At 37.9% G+C, this 20,382-nt stretch overlaps 1 protein-coding gene across 3 annotated transcripts in view; it reads right to left on the bottom strand.

The window, feature by feature from the left end:
• Positions 1-1,911: 1,911 nt before the first annotated feature.
• The window catches only part of papolg (poly(A) polymerase gamma), a 20,643-nt gene continuing 2,172 nt past the window's right edge, over positions 1,912-20,382 (bottom strand). The window contains exons 2-24 of one of the 3 annotated variants that reach the window (XM_055162572.1): positions 19,345-19,503; positions 19,059-19,125; positions 18,906-18,987; positions 17,413-17,522; positions 15,408-15,461; positions 15,196-15,307; positions 14,739-14,828; positions 14,086-14,221; positions 13,289-13,361; positions 11,559-11,679; positions 11,387-11,471; positions 10,737-10,790; positions 10,542-10,658; positions 10,315-10,424; positions 9,752-9,873; positions 9,506-9,663; positions 8,925-9,004; positions 8,351-8,532; positions 7,237-7,311; positions 7,094-7,147; positions 6,815-6,918; positions 5,731-5,852; positions 1,912-4,339 (exon numbers count right to left, since the gene is read on the bottom strand). In XM_055162572.1, coding sequence (XP_055018547.1) covers positions 4,167-4,339; positions 5,731-5,852; positions 6,815-6,918; positions 7,094-7,147; positions 7,237-7,311; positions 8,351-8,532; positions 8,925-9,004; positions 9,506-9,663; positions 9,752-9,873; positions 10,315-10,424; positions 10,542-10,658; positions 10,737-10,790; positions 11,387-11,471; positions 11,559-11,679; positions 13,289-13,361; positions 14,086-14,221; positions 14,739-14,828; positions 15,196-15,307; positions 15,408-15,461; positions 17,413-17,522; positions 18,906-18,987; positions 19,059-19,125; positions 19,345-19,503 — 2,440 coding nt within the window. In that variant the 3' untranslated portion in view covers positions 1,912-4,166. Of the gene's footprint in view, positions 4,340-5,730; positions 5,853-6,814; positions 6,919-7,093; positions 7,148-7,236; positions 7,312-8,350; positions 8,533-8,924; positions 9,005-9,505; positions 9,664-9,751; positions 9,874-10,314; positions 10,425-10,541; positions 10,659-10,736; positions 10,791-11,382; positions 11,472-11,558; positions 11,680-13,288; positions 13,362-14,081; positions 14,222-14,738; positions 14,829-15,195; positions 15,308-15,407; positions 15,462-17,412; positions 17,523-18,905; positions 18,988-19,058; positions 19,126-19,344; positions 19,504-20,382 lie in introns of those variants that run through there. The other 2 variants (XM_055162573.1, XM_055162574.1) reach the window with 2 other exon arrangements.

The raw sequence follows: 20,382 nt of genomic DNA, 5'->3' as shown, positions 1-20,382 counted from the left end.
AACCTCTACTAAATGAAATGCACTTCATCCAATTTGTTTAAACGTGCACTATTCAACTTTTTTTTTACTTTGCCCGGAATGTGTCGAGCAGGTGAGACCACAGGCCAAAGTTATAGGTCAGATCTGTGCGAGAGGACCCCACTTGCACGCAAAACACCAAGTGAATAAACAAGAGCTTTAATGCCATGCCATGGAACACTGTAGGAAAAACAATAATATAGAGAAGCAGGCTGCAGACTGGCTCAAGTTTCACACTGCACCTGTAACTATCACAGGGACTTTTGAGATCTTTAAAAAATCTGAAAACCTGCATTCTTACAAGAAGCTGGGTCACCTCTGCACAAACCTGACCTGTAACTAGGCCCAGCAACATTCTCAAAACATTCACGGCAAAGCAATAACATCTCCACTGAGGTAAATATGTTTATTTATATGGTTTCATTCATAAAATATAAAAAAAGACATAAACAGTGTCATAAAGTGAAACATACAAGAAATGAATGAAGAGAAGTGTCATTTTACGTTATCTATATACCCCGCTTTTCCATTAACACTAAGAGTTACTTTAAAACATTTCAATCACAAACACAAATCCACTGCAAACAGATATCTGCACTTTTATACTGATTTAATGAGCTGATTTTTAATTTATTTCCTAATTTTAAAATAGTTTTTTGTCTGTTCCTTTTAGACTTTGAATGTTTACAGGGAATACATTGCACTTTGAGGGTTATTAAAGGTTGTATGGAGATTTTTAGTTTTGTTTCAAATTGTCAATGAAAGTTCAAGATAGCATTATAGAGACGCAGCAGCCTTGTAATAATAATGACCAAAAAAAAAAAGAATGAAAATCCATCAGCTGTGGACATGATGGGGCCAAATAAACATCAGCCAATAGAGAAAGAGGCTACCTTGTTATCTATTGTTATCTGTTAGGTTGTCAATCAAGCTCTCTACGTTTCTAGCGTAACTGAGTCGCCAGTGCGCTGGGATGACGTGGTTTACATTCACTTCTCACACATTCCACACACACAAAACACCGTTTACTCGACCAACGCAGCGGTTCTTAGCGGGTTTTTCGAACTGTAGCTCCCTCGCACTTAGTACAAAGTTTGTCGCGGTGGCAGACAAGAGTCCACGACCAGTCCACCGTAAAAGAAAGTCAGTTTTTGAGGTTGCTGAAAGAAGAAGAGAAAGGGAAAAGGAGAGAAGCCAAACTGAGGTGATCCCTGGAGATTCCTTCCAGTGATGGCGTGACTGATGCAGACGAAGGCTCTAAAGACTGATGCGTCGGTCGATAAATGACTTCTGGACAGAAAACTTCAACGGCGATTCCGAACGTGCACCGGCTGTAAACAAACGTGATTTCTAGCGTAAGGAGGAGGCAGGAGGAGACGCTTCTATTTAGGGAGCTGCGGAGTCACTGTATTTCTCTTTCCTTGGAAGCGCCTCTATACAACCTTTAATAATGCAATATCATACATTTTCTGTACTCGAAGTTTGACAGAAAATAGATTAGATGTGATGGACCTCCCACCAGAAAAATGCCGTGGTGCTCCTTTATCTCGTACTTTGTTGACCTTCTGGAGAGTCTAGAGTCTGAGCCAGAGCCCTCAGGAGCTGGACCAATCTCCTGCATGTTACGGGTTAATTAAATCAGAAAGTGAATGGACCAGTCATTTTGTGGGTTTTGGGCGACATCTGGTGGTCAAATGGAGGATTGCAATAGACTTAAAAGTAGTTTAAGATGTTAATTTTTCAGATGGGGATTAAACAAAACACAACTCCAGGTATATTTTCATGAGTTAACATTGTAACAGGACTCATTTTCACATAACAGGACCTTTAAAAAACAATGAATTCAGCAAGAAATACTCCAAATGTAAATAAATGAAACTCCCAGAGACATAGTAGTTTTTAAGGGGTTTAATGTTTTGTACGGATTCATTAAAGGAAGTGATAAACACATAGAAAAATACCCTTTTGTTACAATTTAGAAACAAACGTCTAAATGACCATTTTTCTCTTTAAATGTTTTCGAACAGCAAAAACATGTGGTCAAAGATCTCATGTGGAAAAAAATATGAACCTACCTGCTATGAATGCTATTAAAAAAAGATCACATGGTACAAATATGCAAATATAAATAAAGAGATAAGAAAACCCCTTTGATGAATAATATGCCTTTTTTTCAAAAACTGCATCTGTACAAAGAAAGAAAAGAGTGTCACAAATTTTCAAATCATTTCAAATTTTGATGCACAATTTGTAAGGGATGGACAAGTATTGCATTCACATAAGCCAATTCGATTCTAGAGTTTCCCGTTCCCTACAGTACGTAACATCACAATTAACAAAGGTGCTTGGCGTAACTTTTCCGAAGGGATGTTTCACGGCTTCTTGTCACCGTGGAGATGGCCTTAAATGTCCCACAATACAATGAACTTATCTCCATGGAAACAAGAAGGTGACACCTCCAAGGAAAACATCAGATCTCTAGAGAAGTTAGGACATTCAGTTTTTAATAAGATATTTTTGAGGTCCAATTAAACACAATAGACAAGTTTAATGCCATACTGTGGAAGAACCCAGGCAACGCCACATCTCCATGGAGACATCAGAAAAGTTACAGTGTAGCTTTAAATAGTAAAGTCATATTACTATTTTAGCATCTAATAAATCCATCTTAAAATACTTCTCTATCCATTTAAATTGCACTAAAAATTCAGTCCTAATTGAAAAAACGTGACAAGAAACCTAAAGAAAAAAAAAAGAAAAAAAAAGTTGTCTCCGGACCCCCACCCATGGCCCCAAGAGGAGGAGATGCCCGAATGTGTTTAAGAACCTCCACGGGAGGCGCAGCGGTAACACCCAAACTACCGGGAATTTCAATCTTTCTCACGAAATCACAACCAACGCGATGCATGCACTCGAACACAGCCATTCGAAACCATTCCAAAATACTCCGATACACGTGCGTAACGACGAGGAACTGCACATTTTCACAAACGGATTCTGAAGCAGCCAAGACAAACGAACAAACGACGAACCAGGAGAAATGAGGTTAGGGTTAGGATGGGGGTTTGAAGAGAAGGTGTGAGAAAAGAATGGATTAAGGTGTTGAGAGAGCGTGAATTCAAGAAAAGAACTAGCAGCTAAGGCTCTGAGATTCTGAATTTAAGCTTTTTGGTTGGTGTTATACCCAAATGTCCAGTACAATTGTTAAATCGGGCGTCCAAACTTGTTCAAAAGCAAAAAAAAGACTTCAGTTCCTTTCTGTCGCGAGAGGATTTTCAATGTTGACAATCAAAAACATTAAGGCCACGAAAAGTTGAGTTTGAAAAGTCACTGATGCACATTCATGTATTTTTATTTAACTACTATTTTTGGTTTGTTTTAACTTGTTTTGAGATGCAATTTTGAAAACTCAACTCTTAAATTTCAGTCTCCAAAGAATGAACGACTGATACAAAATATGTTCTGACTGTAAACAAGATACGCGATAGTTTTGGTTATTAACTGTATTAAATGTGACTTTCTTGGACATTTTTGATAATAATAAGACTTTGAGATTGTTCTGCTCTTTGGACCAAGTTTGGACAAGCCTGTTTTTAAGATGTTTAAGTTAACAACAGCCTTTTATAGTTACATCCATTCATTTCTTTTAAGCTACTCACTGCAGTCCGATACCAACCTGAACGGTCTCTTCACGGTGGTCCACAAAATCCCTCCTTTAAACCTTAACATCCCAAAACTCAGATCAGGAGACAATTTTTTTCCAACAAGCGATAGAAGAAAAGATAATTACAATTTTTTAAACTTTTTTTTCTCGTTTTTAGATAAAACTACAATAGAGCGATCCAAAGACTTTTTAAACAGTGATTTTTAAGACAAAGTTATGTACATCAACATTTACTGTACAAAATCAAAAAAGAGCTGGGACTTCTTTTTTAAAACGTAAATGAACTAATCTTTTCCCCACTGCTTACAAACGCAATGGTTGAAGTAAAAAAAAAAAAAAAACTACGTGTGAAGATATTTGCAGAACTTTGAAAGAATTTGACAGTGAATTTCCATAATCAATCTGACTTTTTGAGCGGTAATGTCCGGTTGCCAGTCAAATCTTGTGTGAGTGTGTTTTAAAGTCTGTATGTTTGTACTGTGTTTTAGGCTATGTGGATTCGAGCCTTCTCTGTCTCCTTTAGTCGTTTGGCCTGCTCCTCCAGCGACGGGGAGTGGGGTCTTTTGGAGGAGGAGCCGTTCAAAGGGTCCGCGCCTCGGCTCACCAGCGTGGGGATGGAGCTGCCGACGGGGGGCGCTCCCAGCTTAGACACGTGTTCTGTGGGAGATAAAACAGTGTTAGGTTTGCACAAGTAATAAAAATCGTACTTTCAATAGACGCAAATAGTAAAAGCTGCAATTTTTGAAGTACCTACACTAATTTCCATCACAAAATATTATTTATTTATATGGAAAGCCCCTTGAGATGTAACATCTCTTTTGTGAGGAGGTCCTAAATACATTAACAAAAATAACATTTACAGAAAAAAAAAAAGAACAAATCAAAACAAAACAAAACAAAAGACAAACACACAGACAACATTCACACTACACAATACAGGAGGCTAATATACAGTACATACCGTATTTTTCCTTTAATTTTCTCAAAAATTGACAGTGCACCTTATGTATTAATTCTGGTTGTGTTTACTGACCGCAAACAGATTTTATGTGATTCACAGTGCTCAAAAATCTGTCAAAATGTTTTTGCACGACTTTGGAAAGTTACAAAGCCACACCGCTTGATGGATTGTCAGAGCATTATGTCTGCTGTAGTCAGGAGCCTCGTAGAGTAATCCACATTCACCAAGACAAGAGGCAACGTCGGGCGAGTTACGCCACGATCCGCCAATGGATCGTGGACGCCTGGGCTAATGATCAGTCTCAAGTGTCGTCTGAGCTTTCACCAAGGTCCGAATCATCACTGAACAGCAAAGTAACAGCGACGAGACTGACTCAGATAATGAAGAGAGGGATCCGGGCTCGATGCCGAAATCATTGAACTGTTAAACTCAGACACTGAACAATTTGATGGATTTGATGGAAGAGGAATGAACTAAAAAGTGAGTTTATTGTTTTGTATTTTATGTGTTACAACTGAACAATGTTGAACGTTATTGTGAATGAGTTGAATGAGTTTGACTTATCTGTTTTGTTTTGGTTAATGTTAAAAAATAGTTGTTCAGTGTGACGTAAATTATGCGCTGATCTAAATGGAATCAGAAACTCTTTTGTAAGGTGGGAACTTTGAGTAATAACCTTTAAACACAAACTGTAAAAAATGCAGCTGTGTTCTGGATGTAAGACAGAGCCAGTTGAGCGATGAAAACATTTGACAGTGGTGTGTTCTATAGGGACATCTTAATATAAACCTACATATACTGTTATAAATGACATCTAACAATCAAAGATCAGATGCTGAGGTGTTCTGATAAATTATGTCTGCGTAGTCAAATATTGGTAGAAGTCATTGTGAGGCAGGTAAAGGTAAAGCAGTTAATGTTTGAGTACAGGATCCTCAACTGGTTAGAAACTTTTATAACTGAGTCTTCTTATCCTCTACTAATCCCCCGTCTTTCACAGCCCATTTTATACTAATGAAAGAACTTCCAAACTCTAGCTCAGTGCTGAGGTAAAATCTGATTTTCTGAATGAATGCACAGGTCGTACTTGAGCCGATGACAGGAATGGACATGCCCTTCTCCTCTGTAACCGTGGCGACGGGAGCGGGAGGGGGAGGAGCTTCTACAGGCGGAGGTGCGTCGATCACAGGAGGCTTTGGAGGTGTGATGCTGAGGGAGACAAATTGACAAATGTGGAATTCATTTGGAAACATTTATACCAATATTAAGCAGTACAATTTTTGCACTTCTCAAACTGTAGTCCATGTACAAGTGGTGGTAGACAAACCAGTTCAAATACATGAATTTATTTACAGTTCATTTTAAGGCCGTGCAATTAATTGATTGAATTTTTATTGAAATTCCGAGTTGTGTGTCAAATTGAGTTGAAATGATATAACTTAACAAAGTTTAATTTGGAATATTCTTTTATGTAAATAAGTGTGTGTGTATATATATATATATTTTTAATACAGAGATTATAGATGAGCTGGATATATAGTTTATTTTGGATACATTTATGTTTTTCTATGTCTTATTTCATTCTCAAAGTATATTTTATTCATTTTATGTTTTATACATCACAAAATTGTTCCAAGGTTCATATTTGTAGCCTATATATTCAATCTGAAAGTAAATTATCGATACGTTTTTGTTTTTGTTTTTATGGAAAGAGAGAAATACTGAATAAATGCATTATGTAAATAAAAAAAAATATCTTTTGAATAATCGTGATTTCAATATTGACCAAAATTATTTTAATAATGATTTTTTTCCATAATCAAACAGCCCTAGTTAATTTATTGGCTGAATTTAGTGTATTTTAATTCATTTTTTTCCTTTATTGAGCTAGACATTATTTAGAAGAACTGGTTTTACCCAAATTTATCCTCATCAGGCCTGGTTTAGATCTGGTGATACTTGGAAGACCAAATTTAACTACTGCTCTAAAATAAACAACAAACATCATCCTTGTTTGAACTTCATTTAAATATTCATTATCTAAATCTCTTCAGTTTTTGTTGTTGTTTTAAGTATGTTTCTAGAATTGCTCGTTTACCCAATGCTCTAAAGCGACAATTTCAAAACTACTGATATTGTGTAACTCTAGAGAGTGTGTATGAAAGACTGACTTGTGGCGGTTGAGAGCAAGTTTGATGGAGTTCTTGACAACTCTGCAGCTGTTACTGGCCGGAAGAGGAGACGAGGCATCGGGCAGCTCCATGCTCGGAAGTCTCTGTGGAAAAAACGTAGTATAGTAAGAATGCTTTACTTGATTTATTTTTATGAAACCGAAAAAAACAAGCCCTAACAGTTTGATTGAGGCTGTGTTGTTTCATTTTGTATATTACAGAGATATAGAATTGTTTCCATTTCAGAAGTTTTATGTCCCTGATTAAATGATAAATTACCTGTGTTCTTGAGGTATCGAGGGTTGGAATGGGTTTTGCCTTTGATGCAGTACTCTGAAAATGAGAAAAATATTGAATATTTTTAAGCATTTCAAATCAAACTTCAGGCCAAACTCAATTATATGCTGTATATTTGTACTCACAACATTCGTTCCTTCTGCGCTGACGTCTGCAGGAGGGTAAGGCTCTTTGAAAGTAGCATCATCATTGGACACAGGCTGAAAGAAAAACAAATCTGTTAAACCAAAAACTTCACCACATAAATATACACTTGTAAATTTGAATGATGATAATAATAATAATACATGTGGGCTGTATTCTTGATCTAAATCGTAAATTGTTTAAAAAATATAAAATAACTGATTGCCAAACCTTGAGACCAACACTATGAATAGACTTTATTTTTTACAGATTAGGGCTGTAGGCCTTTAGTCGTTTAGTTGATTAATCAGTGATGGAGACTAAAGCCTTATTTGCACGAGATAAGTACAACCTGGAGATGTCTGGTAATTTGCAAATTACCGCCTCATCTCTGTGTTACTTGCAGTGCATTCACACAGGATAAGAAGTCCGTAAATGACTATTTTACTGACATTGATTGAGACTGAACAAGAAAAGGAAGAGATAGTGTTTGTTGTTGTAATTGCGCTTTTTCTGAGATGCAGATTCACATGGGACTAGTATTATCACCGGACGTCTGTTTGGTGAAATATGGTAGGTAATTTACAGTGGAATTCTTACTTTACAAATTACAGACATGACGCATTTGCACGGGATTAAGATCTCAGGCATCCTCCACAATTATTACAAGTCAACAAAGGTAAAACTTATCCCATGCAAATAGGGCTTTAGTCCACCAAAATGTATAATAGTCACTATAGTCATTATTTGTAAATAATAAGAATTTCTATGGGACAACAGCAAAAAGGAGAAGTGAGTGAGGTGAACATTTTATAATGTTGTCTCTATGTTTAAAAAAAAAAAAAAAAAAAAGAAAGATTAAACTCATGATTAACAAGTTTACTAGGAAACAATGTATTTATATAAATTACTTTTTTTTGGCATAAATAGTCGTTTTTCTGTTGTGAGCGCAGTTTGGGTGAGATACACAGAGACAGAAGAGTGTTGAGAGCTTCTGACATTCTCCTGTTTTAGTCAACTAATCGATCAGCAGCGCATGTCTTTAGTATTTAGACTGCCCCATCACAGAGAAATAAACTGCTTTTCCCTCTGTTTATTCTATATCTTATGTTGTACCTCGTCCTTGTGCCTCTTGCTGACCTCCTCTTGAGTCGGGGAGTGAGGTCGTTTTGCACCTGCTCCGTTCACAGAATCGTCTGCAGCGCCGTTCGACTCCTCTTTGGGGCTACTCGCTGCGTTTGGCGTCACCGCGGCGGCCGGAGGAGGGGAGGGCGGCTTGGAGGGTTTCACTGAGGGCTCTGAACAAACAGGGAAAAACGTTTATTCAAAGCAAATATGTGAACAGTTACAGCATCATTTAGAAGATGACCATAGTTTTATTTCACAAGAACGTTTAACTCATGATAGACTGACGCAAAGTGAATGATGTACAATATTTGAAGTTAATTTAGGACCCAATTGTGAATGTATTTTTCCACTTATGTGACTGGATGATGAATTTTAAGGGGGCAGTATCTTAATTTATTTAAGGAGATACTTTGTACTAATAAAAATGAATGAAGAGTGAGAGTGTGCGGAAGTCTGCTTAAAAACTTTTGGCTACACATCTGTATACTGGAAATATGCACTGTTAGTAGTACAAATATGCAATAGAAAAAAAGTGTTGATAAAATGCGTGTTGTGAACTCACTTGACCCGGGGACAGCTGGAGGAGCTTCGGACGCAGAGACAGGAGAGCTCTCCACAAACAGCTGTTTAGGAGGACTGACTCTGTAAACACAATGCCGTTTCAAATTTAGTAATTCACATTTAGCAGAAAAACAATTATAATGCATAAAAATCACAGTTGTATCCTTCTGTTGCTACTGTCTTTTAAATATTGTTGAGTCTTTGATGCCCCCAAGTGTTGTTAGTCAGGCATTGCACCATTTACAAACTAAACTCAATGGATAAGTAGAAATACATGTTGAAAAAAGTCCTATATTTTGTTGATTTTGGTTATGTGTTTTTGTGTTTACTTTAAATTTCATGTACAAAAGAATATAAAGCTAAGTTGTTGAAATTGAAACCCCAAAAATATAACACTTTGCCAAAAAAAAAAAAAACAACAAAAGTTTAGTGCTCTGACATTACGGGTTGGGGTCTTTTTGTACTTTCATAATTTGATAAATGTATTTTAACATAACCTTTTCTTCTTGGCTAAACAATAGATCCTAGTGTACTGTAATGTTTTGGTTCTAAAGGTAACCCAGATCTTATGTCTCCTCTCACCCGTCGTCTGTGTCGGAGGTGGGCTTGGGGGGCTTGGAGGCCGGGGAGCAGACGGGGGTCCCTGAGTCTGTGTTTGTGGAACTGTCCAAATGACTGCTGTCCAGAGAAATGCGCTTCGAGCTGCCGCCGTTTGAGCTGCGGTTCAGCTCTGCTATACTCTGCAGAGAGACACGGAGGGAAATTAGTGTTTATAAAGAAAAGAAATGATTACAGGATTCATTTTGCATTTCAAGCACTGGTCCTTACCCTCTTCTTTTTCTGTATAAGCTCTGGAGGCAAATACTGATGGAGCTGCTTCTTTTTGACGTGTGTGGCTTCGATCTTCATCCCGTCCTTTAACATGTTGATGTTGTTCGCCTGTCTGTAAACTACAGGGGAAGTAAACAAACTGTTGGTTAAAGTGGAATCAAATACAAGAGCCACTGGGACCCTGCTCAAAGCACAACATTATTTCTTCTGTCCAGATTTTGTTACCGATTAAAATCATACCCATTTATTTGCAGCACAGACTCAAATTTTGAAAGATATTTAGTCTCAAATAACATTTATTGGGGCAGTCTTTTCGAAATCTCTCAAAATTCTACACTGTCATTATTCATTCATTGCACACTCATAAGCTGCTACTGTAGCCACAACAGCCCTGGAGAAGACTGGCAGAAGCAAAGTTGCTCATCTGCACCATTCACCTCTCCCACCACCAGCACTCACTCTCACACACACAACTTTGTATAGAATAGGAAAAGCATATAGTCTTGGTAAGGCTACCTGAAATCTAATAGTATTTTAACACAACATGTGACACATCTCACCTGTGTCTGTAAAGGACTGGATGTCATAGGTCAAATCGATGTTGACACTTTCTGCATTTTCTACTTTCTTGAAGAGGATCCCAATGAACCACATGGACATGTAATCATTTCTGTAAAAGGGAAAAGGCATCTTAAAATCTGATTGTACAGATTACAGATGTGTATGTAAACATGTGACTGAAATAAAGTCATGTTCTATGTTCCTAGAAATGCCCTGCTGTACTCACTCGCGGTTCTCCTTGGACCCGGGGAAGGACTGTGGATTCACATGAGCCAGGTTAATGTACTCGTTTCTCTCCAGGTTTCCCACTAAAACTCGGATCTTTGACTCCACCAAACCGATCCTGAGGAGGAGGATTTTAACGTTACACTAAATGTTTCTGTCCCAGTTAAATCAAAGTCAAACACCACTTTGCTCTCACCATTCTAAGTGATTATCTTCTGTTGATGCACTGGCACTGAGAACTATGTAATGTCTGAAAAAGAAGATTTAAATACAGTTAGAATTTTGGGCCAGCCACTCTCAGATGGCTTGGAGCTTGCCTGCACAACGCAAAATAACACTAAGAGCATGGAACAAAATAAAAGCTTATGTAAAATACTTTGTACTATGTATGTAAAGTATGTAATTTATGTAGGAGAATCTGACACCTGGGTCAAGATACAAATCAGACCTATGCAGAGGTGACCTGCTCACATAACAAAATGAGAACAAGTGCTGGGTACATAAGTTTAAGGCCATAATGTGGAAGATTCCAGACAATTGACTGACACAAGCAGGTAGCAAACTATCAAATTTTTTTTCTTAATCTACTTTCACTTTTCTTAATTTGACTATTCTTAAAAGTGTAACAGCATATACAGCAGTCTTTCTATAAAATCTAAATAAGAATACACTACTAGTAAATTATAGATTTTTATGGACCAAATCAAGTAATGTAATGAAAAAACGCCTGAAGTAGAACTCACTTGTAGGGTTAAACACCAAGACGACGAAAACACATCACCAATTCTATAAAGATCAATTTCAACAACTAACTTGTGTAAATTTATTTAATTAAACTGCACTTACTTGTATTTTTGAAAAAAGTTTGGAGGTTCAAACAGTTTGGGCCATTCTGCTTTCCCTTGAAGAATCTCATCTGTGACGCTCAAACCTGCTCACAGCATAAACACAACACATTAGGCACAACATCACATTGTAAACACACTTAAGCTGCATTTGGACATGATTTCAAGATTACCGTATTTAAACTCTTCACTCATAATGGTCCGCGTGGATGTGGAGACGTTGTAGGTGGAGTTTTGTTGCGGGTAAGCGGGGGTAATGATGGGCATCAGGTGGTATCGGTCCGATGGATTAACCTAAAACACGACACAGCCACCACAAGGGAGTTTTCACAGTTTAATAAAGCCAACTAAATCACCTTAAAGCACCACTATGGAACTTATCTGGAGGAGGACCTGCCACCTGCTTGTCTCCTTAGAGATGTTACTGCTTTGCTTTACATGTTCAATAGAATGACTTTAAACTTCTCCATCTCCATGAATACAAGCAGGCAGCCTTCCCAGACCAAGTTAGAGTTACAGGTCAGATCTGTGGAGACGTGAACTCGCTCACAGTAAGAATGCATGCTTAAGCAAAAAAACAAACAAACAAAAAAAAACCCAGCTGCGATTGAATAAATGCAATATAGATAAGTTAATTGCCATACTGTGGAACATTCTAGGCAAAGCTTTAACATAAATATTGCAGACAACCACGCACCCTGTACCAGAAAAATTACACAATGGGGAAAAAATTCAATTTGTGAAGAGTTGCGATGTGTAAAAATACTTGCATGAGGACTTTAGGTGGACAAAAATATTAAAAAGTAGTAATAAAACAGTTCTATCCAAGTTCAAATGTAACAAACCTATTGGCAAAATCCACATTTCTTAATATAAGTAAGGGAAAACAGTGGACTAGTCTGATTAACAGCTGAGTGACTTCTGGTAAATACATTTATCAGAACACAACCTTCATCTCTTCACTAAAATGTACATGTTGTCCATAATTATAATATACAGACATTACCTACTGTACAAGGAATTGCAACTGAAAGATAATATAAGAACATAGGACTTCAAGAAAAGAAAAGGTTTTAAATATACACTATAAATACACTTAAACATACACCAGCTTTCCTGGTGGTGGTCTGCCACCTGCTTGTCTCCATGGAGATGTTATTGCTTTACCTGGAATGTTCCACAATACAGGATTAAACATATCTTGCATGAAATGTTCAGTGTACACCTTGAAGATGTGTTTTTTATTGAGAGTGGGCTTGCCTCTCTCTGCAGATACTACTTGGTCTGGTGACCTTGGCCACTTAGTCTCCGTGTAGACAGACAAGGTTAAAGCTATACTGTGGGACATTCCAAGCAAAGCATGAATATCTTCATACAGACAAGATGATAGCAGGCCCTCTCATAAATGCTACAAATGGTGCAACAGACCAAAAACACTTACTGCAAATTGTGAATAAGGACTGTCAAATGTTTAAACAATGAGTCTTTATTGAAGCCACAAATGTACTTTTTACTATATATTTTTACAGAAAAAGCTGTATCGAGTTTAACTTAAAAGCGTGACTGGAATAAAATTGTATTAAATTGATCTACTGACAATCCTGCAATCAAATCCAATGGACAAAAGTACAAGAGATCATATTTTTAATGCAAAAATAAAACGAGGGACATTTATTTCAATGTCTTTAATTTTTCACATGGACAACACTACAGTTTGAATATATTTTCAAATCTTTGGAAACTTTGCTTTAAATGGAAATGACCACAAGAGAGGACTTAAGTGTTTATTTCGTAGTGACACCAAGAATACAGCGGATGAAAAGGTTTGAAACAATACAGAAGGTTTATATAAAAATAATAAGTGGCTTGGTACATAAAAGTTAGCGATTATTAAAATACTCACTCGAGGGTCCCACACCGGTAAGTTCAGATTACTGTCCTCAGGCTGTTTCAAAAGCACAGGGTTTGGCCACTCCCTATAGAAAGCAGAGACAAAACACAAGATTAGAACATACTGAACAATGGAAAAGTTTAGGAAACTTCAGATGCACTTGTGTGTCTCTATGAACTGTTTTGAATGCTCCACAGTATGGCATTAAACATGTAACCGTGCACAGCAAGATGGATTGTAGTGATATTCATTCACAAACTCACAAGAATTCTTGACATACTCCCGCTGTAAGGTTCAAATTCAGACCAATCATGTCGCAGCACTGAGGTTTGTGAGGAAGGCAAAGGCAAAGTGCCCAAACACATCAAAACAAACACACCAACACCAACTGACGCACATCTGTCAATTTTAGCTAAAATATGTCTGTGCTTTTCTTTCAGCTGGATGTAACTAAGGTTTGAGTTTGACGTTCCACATTTTCCGAGAGCCATCACAGAGTGATAAATGTGTGGCGCTCACTTTAGAGAAATGCACATACAGTATCAAGCTGCTGTGAGCCAGGTTATTAAACATGACCATCACAGGTGACCTTGTTACAGATCATATCTTGGGAGAGGTGAGTCCACTCAACATAAGAATGTTTTTCAGTCACTTTTGGGCAATCAAAACACCTGAAATAAAATAAAGTATAATGCCATACAGTGGAACATTCAAGGCAAACACAGTAACATCTCCAGGGAGGCATGCAAGTGGCAGATCCCAACCACAAATGTTATAGTGCAGTTTTAATGTTCAAATGAAACTCTCACCATTTAGAGAAAACAAGGAAGAATTTATGCACGAGCGTGGCAGCCACAGCGTTGGGGTAAAGCTGACAGGTCCTGGCCACAAGCATCGCCCAAACTCCACCGAGGAAACCCAACATGTTCGAGTAGATCCCCCGGCCTTAGGGAGAGACATCATCAGTGATTTTGGTAATAAAGACAAAATCTGTTTTTACTGCAGGGCTAAATGTTAAGTGACGCTGCAAACAGAGGGATCCTCACTGGTCATGAATTTCACTTGGCTCTAGCCAATGCACTGTGTCTTACAGCTAATACCAACTTTTATTAAAACTTTCAAATGTAAAATAAACAGCCTATTAAAATGTAAATGGTACTTGATTGTTTTTCTGTGTAGATGACTTTAGTTTGCTTCATTGTTTTAAGATACAAAATGTTCCCTTTCTACACACAGAAGTGTGCTTCTGTGAAGTTCATGTCATTTGTTCAGTAATATGTCTGTGACATTTCCCTGTTCACTGTCTGATCTTTAAGGACCGATCAATTTTAGAGCATAAACCTCACAGAGATAAAATTGGACAGGAAGTAGCGATTCGAACAGTGAGATTATCTTGAAATGATGATGAATCCTGTGTTATTCTGCATTTGAGGCATCAGTCCTCAGAAAATGTGTAACTCACGTTTTGCCCAGAGTTTAATGGCTCTCAGTGTGAGCCTGAAGTTTTCTTTGTTTGGCACCAAATACAAGATTTCATCTGTGACTCTGCAGCCTGCAATGAAACAAAACAAGACAGGGTTAGATCTAGGACAACAACATGTTTAAATCTATGGAACAGCCACACAAAATATGAACACCCTCTACTGGACAATGAGGGAATTACTTAGACAGCCTGTGGCATAAAAAAGACTGAGACAGAAAAACAGTTATAATTGCCAACTGTGAACCGCAAAAGAATTGCAGAATTAGAACAGGAATATTGAGCAATTACAGCTGTGTCAAACTTTCTTTTTGTTTGTTTTCTAAGCATGTGAGATTGGATAGGACAGTATCATTCACATTGTGATAATCGCAAACACAGACATCCAGAACATTTTTTAAAAGTCACCTAATTATTGATATATTATGTCATTTTTTACCATTGAGACTGCGGATACATCTGATGTCGAGGTTTCTGAGGATGGAGTCTCCTCTGAGGTCCAGGTTATCAGGGATCGACTGAAGAGCCAGACGTGCAAACAACAGGTCAATCTGAACACATCAGACAAACACACACATTATTAATAAAGCATTATTAAATCATTCTTAAATATATAAAAGGTGTGTGAAGCAGAGGAGGTGAATGTCTCACCTCTATTCCATCAAATTTAAACTTTATCACAGGCACAAAAGCATCTTCAACAGCCTGAAAAACAAGAAATCAGTTATGAACACACTAGCAACAAAACTAATGCTTATTTTATATTTAAAGAAAACTTTCAAAATAAAATATAGAAATAGATTAAAGGTTGTATGGAGGATTTTTTTTTGTTTCAAGTTGTCAATGATAGCATTATAGAGGTGCAGTAGCCTTGTAATTATGATGACCAAAAAAAAGAGAATAAAAATTCATCAACTCTGGACGTGGTGGGGCTAAACATTTGCCAATAGATAACGACACTGCCTCATTATCTGTTAGCTGACAGGCTGTCAATCAATCTCCCTACGTTTCTAGCATAACTGACTTGCCTGCGCGCCGCCGGTACGTGGTTTACGTACGCCTGTCACGCAGTCCACAGACGCACAGACGCTGTTTACTCCACCAACGCAACAGTTCTTAGTGGCTTTTTTTTACCTATATCTTCCTCGCAGTTTGCACAAAGTTTGTTGCAATGGCAGACAAGAATCTAGGAGCAGTTAGCCGCAAAAGAAAGTCCGTTTTTGAGGTCGCTGAAAGAAGAAGACAAGGGGAAAAGCAGCGAAGCCAAACTAAGGTGATTCTTATAGATTCATTCCAGCGATGGCGCGACTGAAGCAGACGCAGGGTCTAAAGACTGACGCATTGGTCCACAAATTACTCCTGGACAGGTCACTTCTGCTTATTATGAAAACGTCCTTTATTTCCAAGAGCTAGTCAAACGTTTTTCAGGACACGAAAGCGATATCCTATGTCTGAAAACGTAATTTTCAAGGCAAAGAAAGAGTCCGCTTGCTGCTGCGTGTTGTAGCTAGTTCATTCGCACGGAATCTCCGCGCAACCTTCTCTGCACCCCTTTCCTGCTCCTGTCCCCGCTGCCCGATCCGCTCTTCCCCCTGCTCCTCACTTCTCCGGGCACGGAATCTCCGCGCACCGCTCCCCTCTCTCCTCTCCTCTCTCCCTCTCCTCTCCTCTCTCCCTGCTCCGCTCTTCCCCCTGCTCCTCACTTCTCCGGGCACGGAATCTCCACGCACCGCTCCCCTCTCCTCTCTCCTCTCCCTGCTCCACTCTTCTCCCTGCTCCTCACTTCTCCATCTTGCCTAACCAACACTGTAGTTAGTTGTTTACAAGTCATGTGCAGCGCACTGGCTGTAAACAAACCTGTTTCTGGCGTAAAGAGGAGGCGGGAGGAGGCGTTTCTACGTAGGGAGCTGTAGGGGAGGGAGGGTGGTTTCACGCATGCGCAACATTTGAAAAAGGACAAACAGTCGCTGGATTTCTCGTTCCTTGGAAAATCCTCTATACAACCTTTAAATGGTGTGATTTCCTGAACCAAAACTCTAATGTATATAATAGATGATCCCCAAAACAGAAAACACAGCTGAATAAAAGCTCAGATTTTTGCAGAATCAAAAAGCAAAGCACTAACTTTCTATGTATCTGATTTAAAAGTTCAACATTTGTTCTGAATGATACAAGGATTTGAGAGACGTTTTATGCATTTGAGACATGTGATACTAATAAGCAGCTGTGCTTATCGTTCTGTTTATGAAAGATGGAGATCAATATTTATCGTGGGTACGTTCTCTGTATAAGACAGGAATACTTTGTTATTTTCTTTTTCTACTAGATTAAAAGGTATAGAGGGATGAATAAATTACTTCTATTACTCAGTATGTTGATGCAAACCAACTACAAAAGGGTTTCATTCTGCCATTCATTTATTGCAGGTTAATGTTGCATTGTGTTGGAGACATTATTTGGTTTTAATATTACTGTCTCTTGTTTATATTTTCATACCAGAAATATATCACACTTCAGAATGTGTTATGGTGACAGACCTAAGCAGTGGTTGGACCGTCCTGGGTGTGAACAGAATGTAGGAGGGACCAGTGTGTCGGGCAACAAATATATTATGTCGTTCATTGACAAATCCCATTGGCCGTCCTCCGTGACTCACCCTCAGGTCTTTGATTTCCTCGAGCTGCTTCAGTTTCTCAAAGAACGACTGGAAAAAGTCTGTCCTCTCGACATGACGTGGAGCCACACACAGGGCGTCAATATCAGCCCCTGAAAAACAACACACATTATATTATTAGTACACACTCAAACACACGGTAAAAGAGACAAGATAATTATTAATACAGCACATTGACGGTAAAGCTGCAGTTTTAGTATTGACACAACCAAAGCTCCATTTCAGCAATAGGAGGCTTAAAGCCATACTGATTTTGATGCCACAAAGAAAATTGTTTCTGAACAAAAGTCAATGTCAGCACAAATTAAAACTACTTTCTCTCATATTACATATATCTATGTACTGTTCAAAAGCTAAACATAATATCACATATTTAACAATCACTAAACAGATTTTTCCAAATTTGTTCCAACTGTAAAAGACAAACACAAGAAAACCAAAAGTGCAACTTATGGGCCACCAGAAATATATTGGTCCTGAACAAATGTTGCTGTCACAATAGAGAAATGGCAATTCCTGCGCTGTGGAAAATGAAATTCTAGAATTTGACCATATTTCTTTAGGTTTCAAATTGACAAAGATGAAACAGAATTGTGCTATACTCTTGTTTGTTTTTTATCCCAGAGCAAATTAGTCTGTGTTTGTTTTGTTTTTGTATTTCACTGAAACATTTTTCAAACCTAAAAAGGTAACTCATAGGACAACAGCACAGTCAGCCTATCAGCGACCAGTAGGAAACTCATTTCTGGAAACTATGTGTCCTTGAAAACCTTTTGCTCCTTCACCCGAATACCAATGGCAAAAATACACACAGCAGCATTGAGCTAAATTTAACCAATCATATACATACATACATTTTCACTTTTGCTTTCATTAAAAGCTTTCACACTCAGTCCACCTGCTGTTTATGAATGTCACTTTCAAAAACAGTCCCTGACTGGCCTCACGCTTCAGTCCTGACAAACACTCACAAAACAATGACACTGTGCCACAGCTGAGAGCAACCACATGTTTACAACCTCTCAGCAGTCCACAGAGTTAGTTTAAGTAAGAATCGAATAGTGAGTATTGCATGACTGAAACAAAGGCTGTAATCCCCTATTTGTTTGGTATATTAATCTGACATTGAAGCTTAACGTAACATACATTTTAAAGACTTATTTAATTGTTATTATAAAGCATTTTTATACAAAGAACAACAGATAAGTTTTGAAACTTTTTGTTACTGTCATGTCCTCATTTGATAATTATTCCATGTCCAGGGCAAGCCTTTAGTTGACCAAGAACTTATTTTATCAATTACAACCTGAATACACACAGACCAGCAAAATTTACAAATGTTTCTCCAATCAAACACACAAATAGAATTAGAGCGGCAAATTAAGAATATCCGGCTTCCCAAAATAGCAAGAATTTTTCTCATAAAACCAGATTGGTTGAAATGTGCAAAGCATAAAATGTTAAAATTCACATACCTTTTGTGTGGACTCCAAGGCGATATGAACCAAATGTGAAAATCTTGCCCCCAACACAACTTATCGCTGACGGAGGAAGGTTCTGCAAAGAAAACAAGAATGGAATTACTAAAATACATCAAATAAAGTTCACCAAAGTCGTCCAAAACGTACCTTTGCTTCACTGATCTCAGCGATCCATTCTTTAACTAAATTATTCAATTTCCCAAGGACTGCAAGTCTGAAAACAAAAGACAACAATTGGCACATTAAGATAAGATTAGATTAGATAGTGGATGTGAAAGGAGAGGGTCAGACAGAGCAGAGAAGGTCAGATGGTGCAGAGGGGGTCAGACAGAGCAGAGAAAAGTCAGGTGAAGGGTTAAATGTTTAGCCAAAAGATAAAGAAGAGTAGCCCCTCCATCCCCCCTCCAATAAATGAAGTTTTCCCTGTTGTTACCTGTGGTTGAGCTCCTCTTCGTCCTCAAACACCCCGAAGGGCTTCATGGCGTCACACAGCTTGTCAGTGTATTGATGGTCGATGTCCCGAGGAGGAGCCAGGCTGATGGCAGACGTGATGCCATAGTGTTTGGGAGGCTGCTGCCCACTAGGCACAGAACTGAGGCAGATACAAAAATAACAGCATTAGGAAAAGATAGACATCAAATCAATAATATAAGAGGCATTTTTGGAGAAACACTGAAGTGCATTAAGTAAAATATATAAATAGGAGTTGTGATTGGATTAGTGTTGTCATGACACTAAAATTTCTCAATCTTGATTTTGATACTAAGAAATAGACTACATAATCACTACTGATTAATAAAAGTACTGTTTTAATATGTGTGCAATCCCTCAGTGGTCCATGGGCGTTTATTACTATATGTGCTCTTATACTTGTTCTGACAGAGCTCAACATCATTCTAAAGACATTATTTACTCTTGGTTATCGTAATACATTGTGATGTGTGAGCTATTGTGTCCAAGTAATTTCCCTTGTGGATCAATAAAGTCTGTCCAAGTCTGAGTCTATTCAGGAAAGGTTAATGTCGGCCCTGTGAATGAGACTTTTTTACAATTGATATCTTCTCAAGTGAGTATCCAGTTTGACTACAAGTACTTTTCGTGTTGATTAGTATCTGATAGATGATCTTTGATAGTTTTGACAAGCCTAGATTGGATTTCAGTTTTAAGTTTGAAAGAAAACAGTAAGAGAACACGCTGAACTGCAAAACTAACACAAGGTGTGTAGAGGCCTAAACCAAGGATATTAGATTGTTATACGTTATATTGCTTGAAAAAAATGCTTCTTTATGATTTGCCAATTGTGACCAAGCCAATGTAAAAAAAACAAAAATTGAGTTTAATTAAACTGCGAAATATCTGCTGAGGGGAAAAAGTTGATAGGTTAAAACCAAAGTCTACAAAACAATAAATTAATTAACAATAATAATTACAAGGCAATTGCATCAATAGTTCTGACAAAGCACAAGACAAT

Source organism: Boleophthalmus pectinirostris, unplaced genomic scaffold, assembly GCF_026225935.1.
Source record: "Boleophthalmus pectinirostris isolate CB_2022bp ecotype Guang Dong unplaced genomic scaffold, ASM2622593v1 HiC_scaffold_5, whole genome shotgun sequence".
Lineage (NCBI taxonomy): Eukaryota > Metazoa > Chordata > Actinopteri > Gobiiformes > Gobiidae > Boleophthalmus > Boleophthalmus pectinirostris.
Note: the sequence above shows the minus strand (reverse complement) of the source record. Positions and strands in the feature narration are given on the sequence as shown.